General features: G+C 28.2%; 1 protein-coding gene across 1 annotated transcript in view; it reads left to right on the top strand.

Moving 5' to 3' along the window:
• Positions 1–7,439, top strand: part of LOC108767274 (uncharacterized) — a 14,313-nt gene extending 6,874 nt beyond the window's left edge. Inside the window, exons 6-11 of the mRNA XM_018517031.1 lie at positions 535–739; positions 1,022–1,178; positions 5,006–5,210; positions 5,984–6,364; positions 6,594–6,798; positions 7,245–7,439. Coding sequence (XP_018372533.1) covers positions 535–739; positions 1,022–1,178; positions 5,006–5,210; positions 5,984–6,364; positions 6,594–6,798; positions 7,245–7,439 — 1,348 coding nt within the window. The remainder of the gene's footprint in view (positions 1–534; positions 740–1,021; positions 1,179–5,005; positions 5,211–5,983; positions 6,365–6,593; positions 6,799–7,244) is intronic.
• The last annotated feature ends 1,577 nt before the right edge of the window (positions 7,440–9,016 follow it).

Raw genomic sequence — 9,016 nt, 5'->3', positions numbered from 1 at the left:
GCGCCTCTGAAGCAGGGGGGAGGGAGGGAAAGTGTCGAAGATGAGAGTCGTGCGCCTCTGAAGCAGGAAGGAGGGGAGGGGGTGAGAGTCGGGCGCCCCTGAAGCAGGGGGAAAGAGGGGTGAGAGTCGAAGGTGAAAGTTATGCGCATATACATATATGTATATATTTAAAAAATATATGTATATATATTATCTTGCCGAATTCTTATTTCAAAAGAATATATAATTTTGACGAAAGAATTGATACCTTTTTTGAAATTATAAGTATGATGCATCCATTAGATGCTTTAAATATTGAATAAAACTATATCGAAATAAGACATTTTTGAAACTTTGATTATTAATAACTTTTTCACGAGAAGGGCGAGCGACGGCTAAAACCTGTTGGAGGTCACTCAGTCATGACCTCGACAATATATGTCAAGGTCAAGATCATTGGAGGGGGGTCCTCTAATCGGTACTTTTACCTAAAATTATACATCAAAGTAGCAATTGTTTCATTCATCAGAAATGATTAACATGAAACCATTACAGATACGCAAAAACGGTAAACAGCATATTCAACCAAGTACTTTTCGTTCAGTTTTTTAGTAGTATACTGGTATTATGTACGTGTGTGTATTATTTGTCAATACATATCCAGGAACTGTCTGCGGCTGCATCCTTATTAGCATATACCATTTGCATGTTTGTACAAATCTTCGTTTACTGCTGGTCCGGAAACGAAGTCATGCTTAAAGTAACTATCATGTACGCTATAATCCACATGAAATAGATAGGTACCGATTTTTTGAGTTAATGGAAAATGGCGGGTATTTTTTTAAATAACCTATTTTTTTTACAAGAGTTTGCAAAATAATCTAACAAATTATTTGTCCACAACAAATTTGAATTATTTTATATTTGAATACAATAAGAAGATATATAATATATACATGCGCGTGTATAAAACTATAATAATATTATTATGATTGTTCGATATTATTATGTAATAATAACTCTATTTATATTATGTTAATAGAGTATGAGTATAGCGGATGCTATATATCGTATGAATTGGCCATTACTATCGATCAACGAAAAAAAAGGACTGTTGATGATCATGATACGTAGTACAATTCCTGTAAAGTTCACTAGCAGCTTCTTGATAACTTTATCCCTTCAGTCTTACAGTAACGTTAGTATCGTTTAGTGTCAAAATAAATATTTGATATAGTATGTCAAATAAATGAAGATTCGCTATTTGATATTAAGAATATTTGTTATATATGTACGAAAATACAGTCGGAATTTTTCATAATAAATGCATAATCTTCCATGTATGTCAATGTTTTTTCTATTTTTCTTTCAGATCTTGAAAACGTCATATTCAGCATTTAACGTTTTACAAAAGTAAAGTCTAATAAATAACAAAAAATGTGTTTAAATATGATAAAGATGTAGTTTTTGATAAATTAGCGACTTTAAATCTTATAACTTTTACTTACGTATTTATTTCCGGCCTTGTTCCTTACACCAATTATTCGAATACTAGCACACGCAGATAAACACACACATGCACGCACGCACATACTAATAGCGTTTTCGGCCCGATCGGGTTTGCACCAACCTGGGTTGGATTAATCTTTCCTATTGGTTGACATCACCTGCTCTACCAATAGGAGAGCACAAAACGCCATTAATCCAACCCAGGTTAGTGCAAACCTGGCCGGGCCGAAAACGCTATAAATATATACATGTAACACATGAAATACATCCAATAATGTGTTTCATATGCAAGCAGAAATCGTTTTGAATCAGATGTTAGATGAATATAAAAATTTTAACCTGTTTTTGTACGTTACATTCTTTGCGAGCGCACTAGAAATAATTGACACTTTTCTAACTCATTTATCGTACTTATGTAAGCAAATGTATGAACAGAATTAAGATAAAAAATATTTAGATACATTATGCGTTACTTTTTTCGTTACAGTATCTTATACTTTTACACAATATAAGACAAATTTTTCGTAAACAGGAAATACAATCTAGCGATTAAATGCAGATTATATGAAAAAACATACAACATACAAACATTTTATTTGATAAAAACACGACTTCATGTTTACTAATAAACAATGACTTAGCGAGAAATGACTCATCAAATCGATTTCGAATCGACATCGATAAGATGATTTCGAAATTAATTCGATGCTAATTTGACGTCTAATTAGCAGTCATTTCTCGCTGGATAATGAATGGTTAATGAAGGCTATTATTGGTATTAAAGTTATAAGAATTTTACTGAAGCAAAGAAAACTATAGGTACTAATATATATATAATTTACCGCGAAATATATATTCGATTCATTACACATTCAGTAATTAGAATTTAATTATCTTTTTACACGATAAAGAAGTAAATTATAGTGACTTTTATAATATCTAACAATCTAGGTGCTATGTGTTTTATTCTTGTATCTTGATATTATGCACAAGTATATTTTACATGTCGACGACACATATTTCTGAGTTCAGAATTGCGACTTTGCTGATATACATTTGTATGTCATACAATGTTCGTATAAAATTATATTTATTGATGGACCGTAAACGAAATCATGATCAATTCTCAAGGTAAATAACTATATTCCGTAACCTCTTCTCATAAATATATAGTAAATATAACAGATAAATCGAATATAATATTAATTATTTATGATTGTGTCAATATAGCAAACAAAGTGTTAATTTATATCCATAATCGACAAGATTATCGATTGCCCTCAAGTCTATCATTCGTCCTATGATTACGGAAATTATAACTGTCCTCTAAATTGCTGTTAGATATGTATGTATATATATATACAATGCATGTGTTTTATATGAACGTGATTTGGTCAATTAAAATCGATAGTAAAACAGTGAATCCAATAACTTGGAACGATTAGAAATATAAATTAAGTAATAGAAATCAATAGAGGGCCGCACAAATTGAGGATACGAATAAAATAACATACTCAGACACATACATGATTACAGCGTAAAAATATTGGTAAATTTCTTCTACATATAGTATAGATAAGAATACAACTATGAAAAATATAATATTTATCAAAAAAGTCTTATTGTTTCCTATTGTAACCTATGGTTTCACTTTTTATACTTCAAACGAAATATTATCGCTTCCTATTCTTTTCTATTATTATCTGATGAAAGCGGATTCAATTGTTGGAGTACGACAGAAATTTTACAGTAACTTATTTTTCTTTATCGTTTTAATGAAAATCAATGAATAACATATTAAAATTTGTTCTCGTAATCAATTATATATTTACAATAAAGGAATGTGAATGTATCTTATCTTACAAAAAAAATCTCATAGAAAATTATATATACACTTCAACTATCCTATACAATTTATATCTTTATTAAAATAAAAAATACGTTTATTTATAATTTTTAATTATTTTATATATTCGTTTTTAGAATTTAAATGACAATAATAATATATTGTACATTAAAGATATTTGTACTTCATGTAAACAAAATTTAAATTTGTATATTATAATATAAATTAATTCTCTTATGTCAGTACATGGATTTCATTTATGCATCTATTCTCGATAATACAATTATATATACATACCAGCTATACTACAAATTGAATTACTTTAAATAGAAAAAATCGACAAATATATCTATTAAATAAAAAATGTGACTCCACTTTAATTTCAGTAATTAAAACACTAAAATAGATAATGTAAAAAATAGGTATAATATCATTTGCCATACTCACAATATTTAATTCCTAATTAAATTCCTACATTAAAAAATCAATGCACAATTCGAAATATATATGTATGTATACGCGATTAATTAAATACATATGTATTTTCGCGAACACTTGCAATACTTTGAAGATATACAGAGAAGTATCTCGGGAAATATATCATACTTTAATTACACATTTTTATCGTCATACCGAGCCTTGCATTTTTATGTAATAAAATAAGAGACTTTGCGGAAAACATGATATTCTTTGTACTTCCAATGAAAATATGCAAATATTTTATTCAGTAGGGAACAATATGCATGACCGTGAAGGAGAACATCCCTCGATGGGTGGAAGTAAGAAAACTTTTACAGTTACGGTTACTATATTATTCATAACGACGGAAAAGAACATACTCCCCATAACGAATAATTAAAGCACTTCATGTCGATTTTTTAATAACTGTAATTGATGGTTCACAGGACGTTGAAAAATGTAAATCTATAATATCATACTTACATAGTCTATCGCAAGACGTGCTCGGTTACATTTAAGTGAAATTTAATGACACAATAATAAAATAATATATTACGTCAGTTAGTATTTGTTAATTTTCTTACCACTAGATAAAATTTTAAGAAGTGATACTTTCCGAAAAAGGTGCGCAATAAATATTTATAAATACTACTTTTGTAGTCGCGTATTCCTATAAAGTATAAATCATGAACTATACTTACTGCAATTAAATAAAATCATCCGATTCGCAATCAGCGATATTATTGGACACAATTTGTAAGTTAAATAAAATTGATTGGAAGCGGACAATCGCATTTAGTGTTCAGTGTGTGATTTAAACATTAATTTATAGAATCTACTAAAAGCGTAATCTATTTTATAAAATATATTACACTACATCCTAAATTAAATTCAACTTTTCTTAAACATAAATATATTCGAATTCAAATAATATATTTCAGAAAAGATAATTTTCAAAATATTTTAAACCACTTTTTTAGATACTTTACATATAGAAAGAAGCTATACTTTTGCACAATATTCGATAAGTTGTTTGGAAAAGAAGCGACCTAAATATGCAAATACTTTCTCTAAATTTTTTAATATACACCATTGGCGGTATATGGCGACCTGTTGAGTGGTCATCAAATGGCGCCAAGTTGCTGTATAATATATTTACCTTTATTATAATATCTTCGGAATATTTTTTTATGTTAACTCAATTTATGGACATAATTTTCGTTGTCAATAATGTCGATGATTTTGCCACTAATACTCTAGTATTTTTGAGCACTATTGTCGTTTGTTGTAAAACCACTGTTATTGTGGTACGTCGGAATGCGATCATTAACTTAGTGCAAGTATTGCTGAAAGTACCATACAAACCTCGAGACGAAGATGAAAAAGCAATACAAACAAAATTTGATAAATTCATCAGGTGAGTTCATATCTTCATTAAAATGTCCTGCACAAATTTAATTTCTTTGCGTTTAACATACTATTATTATATTGTCCAAAATCAGCACTGCTTATTTCTATAACAAATTATTGTAAGTGCTTTACCTTTTACTATGTCTTGTTGACCATATATTTCAAAAAATATTCTTATATTTTTTACATAAAAACTTAATAATTTTCTATTCTCTGTCTAATTAATCAATTTTTAGTTGAAGAAGTTTCCTATTTCAATATCATTTTAAATTACAGTAATAATTCACACAACACATATATAAACAAAAATCTAAAAAAAAGGCTTGAAAGAATCTATCAATAATAATAAAAATAGCAAGCCCATCAAAGCCAACATCAGTTGTTCGGATGCACAATTTATTTTCGTGTTAATTTAACCAATCATATCAAAAATTAATTCATATACGTTTCGACCCCTAATTTTTGGGTCCTTATCAATATAAACCTAAATCCGCTTATATAAGCAGAAATTAGGAGTCGAAACGTATATGAATTAATTTTTGATATGATTGGTTAAATTAACACGAAAATAAATTGTGCATCCGAACAACTGATGTTGGCTTTGATGGGCTTGCTTATTTTTATTATTATTGAGATAAACACACATATATATACAAGATAATTTTTTAAATATAATACAGTAATTATAAATCTTATGATTATAAATTTCATTATATTAAAAGCATAAATAAATGGTGATAAAAATTTATATAAAATTTCATCTCGGTTCTACGTTTGCAGATCGTGCTCGATAAAATACACACTTTTAGCAACAAGTTCCATTACAGGCGGTACAATAGGATCAGTACTAAAAGCGATGCAAGGTCATCTGCCTTATCGAATATGGCTGCCATGTAATTACAATATATCTACGATATTTTGGATTATATCTATTCATCAAATGGTAACTACAATTTTTGCCACCCTGATAAATGTTGGTACGGAAACCCTAGTCTTTGGATTGATTTTACAAACATGTGCCCAATTTGAAATATTGGAAAGTCGTCTTCACAAATTAATAATTAATAACACAGTTACATATCTGGGACATACCAGCTGTTTGTTGAATAAAAACAAAGCAAGTCTGTCGGAGTGCATACGTCATCATCTCAGCATTTACAAGTAGGTCCGATCTACAATTGCGTAAACGTAATTGTAAATGATGATAGTTGTAAAAATTGACCAATCACAATTACGTGTGAGAAGAATACCCGTATTATATATAAATACCTTAACAGATTGTATAAATCCTATAATATACCTAATGTAACTTATATATAAGTAATTTGTAAAATAACTTTCCTAATTATGCTCATACATGTAATGCAGAACTAACATAAAACTATTCCAGATACGCCAAAGCGGTAAACGTCATATTCAACCAAGTGCTCTTCGTTCAATTCTTTAGTAGTATACTAGTATTATGTACAAGTGTGTATTACTTGTCAATACATATTAAAGACCTTTCTGCAACTGCAACTTTTTTAGTGTATACCATTTGCATGTTTGTACAAATCTACTTTTACTGCTGGTCTGGAAACGAAGTTATACTTAAAGTAACTACCATATATACTCTATAATCCATTCAAAACTGTATGCATACAAAAAAGGTGTATTTTACTACTAATTTTGAGTCAACGTAATGCTACAAATGTTTTAAAGCGTTTTTGATTGGTCAATTTGTAAAATTCTTTCTTCTGATTGGTCCATCAAACGCTTCAAAGCATTTGTAGCGAAACTTTGATCACAAGCTTTGTGAGTTAATTGAAAATAATGGTGAACTAAGATTTTACAAGCTAATATAACAAATATGATTTATTCAACAAATTTAAACTATTCTGTACTCGATTGCGATATAGGAATATCCATTTTCTTACATATGAATTATATTTAATATAATGCACAAACGTGCGTGCACGCTCGTGTATAAGGTTATAATAATATCATTAAGATTATTTAATATTGTTATGTAATAATAACTCTATTTATATTATGTTAACAGAGTACGAGCATAGCAGACGCTATATATAATATGAATTGGCCATTATTATCAATCAATGAAAAAAAAGGATTGTTGATGATCATGATACGCAGTACAATTCCTGTAAAGTTCACAAGCAGCTTCTTGGTAACTTTATCCCTTCAGTCTTATACCAACGTTAGTATGATTTGGTGTCAAAATAAATATTTGACATAGTATGTCAAAAACATGAAGATATGCTGTTTGATATTATCGATATTTGTCGCGTACGTACAGTCGGAATATTCCACATAAATGTATAATCCTCTATGAATATCAATGTTTTTCTTATTTTTCTTTCAGATCCTGAAAACGTCATATTCAGCATTTAGTATTTTACAAAAGTAAAGTATTTATAATCAAAAGTATATATGAATACTGCAGTATTGAGTATAGTATAATTTTTAATGATATAATTTTTTTTAATACAGTTTTGATAAATTAGCTATTTTAAATCTTATAATTTTATTTACTCATGTATTTTTACTTCTAACATTATTCTTTGTTTCAATTATTCGAATATTGGTACACGCATGGACAGAGACGCACATACGCACATACATACTAAACGTATACGTGTAACACAATGTAAAACATACAATAATGTATTTTAATATAAAAGCAGAAATCATATTAAATGGAATGTTATTTGAATTTAAAAAATATAATTTGTTTTTACACGTTACCTACCTTCAATATTTTTTTGCACATTACATCCTTTATTAGAAATAATTCACAATTTTCTAATTCACTCATATACTTGGCAAGCGAATGTACGAACAGAGTTAGCTTGGGAAGTACTTAGACTCTCTATCAGAAGTTTATTATATATACACATCTCTTTTATCGTTATACTGGATCTAGCATCTATGTTATATGTAATATGTATAAAGTGAGAGGCTTTGCGAAAGATATGATATTCTTTGTACTTCCGATGAAAATGAAAATATATAAATATTTTATTCAACCGGAAAAAATATACGTGACCGTAAAAGAGGACGTCCCTCGAAGTAGGAAAACTCTTATAATTACGGCTACTACATTATTCGTAAGGAAAAAACATATGGCCCATAACAAATAATTAAGCGACATATTGATTTTTTAACAACTGTAATTGATGGTACTGCGATTGACAAAACGTTGAAGAATATAAAACTGTACATAGTCCATCGCAAAACGAACTCGGTTACATTTAAATGAAATTTAATGACTCGATAATAAAATAACACATCACATCAGTGTTAGTATCCGTTAATCTTATTATTACTAACTAAAATTCGAGGAAGATTTTTTTTCCAAAAAAGATACGCAGTAAATATTTATAAATTACTATTTTAGTTATATTGACACAAATAATAAACTGTACTATAAATAAATAAAGTCATCCGATTCGTAATCCGTAATATCATTGTAAGCAATTTGAAAGTTAAATATAGAAAATTCAAATATAGAAAATTAAATATAGAAAATTCATTGCAAGCGGACAGTCGCATTGAGTATTCAATTGTATGATTTAATCATTCATTTGTAGCATATTAATTAAAATATAATCTATTTTATAAATAATTATACTACATAAATACTGAACTAAATTCAATTTTTCTCAAACTTAATATATATTCGGATTTAATTAATATATTTCAGAAAATATAATGTTCAAAATGTTTTAAACCACATTTTTAGGTACTTTACATATAGAAAGAAGTTATACTTTTGTACAACATTTGATTAATTGTTTGGAAAGAGATCCAATC

This window comes from Trachymyrmex cornetzi, unplaced genomic scaffold (genome assembly GCF_001594075.2).
Source record: "Trachymyrmex cornetzi isolate Tcor2-1 unplaced genomic scaffold, Tcor1.1 scaffold121, whole genome shotgun sequence".
In the NCBI taxonomy this organism is placed as follows: domain Eukaryota; kingdom Metazoa; phylum Arthropoda; class Insecta; order Hymenoptera; family Formicidae; genus Trachymyrmex; species Trachymyrmex cornetzi.
This window is presented reverse-complemented; position numbering and strand designations above follow the sequence as displayed.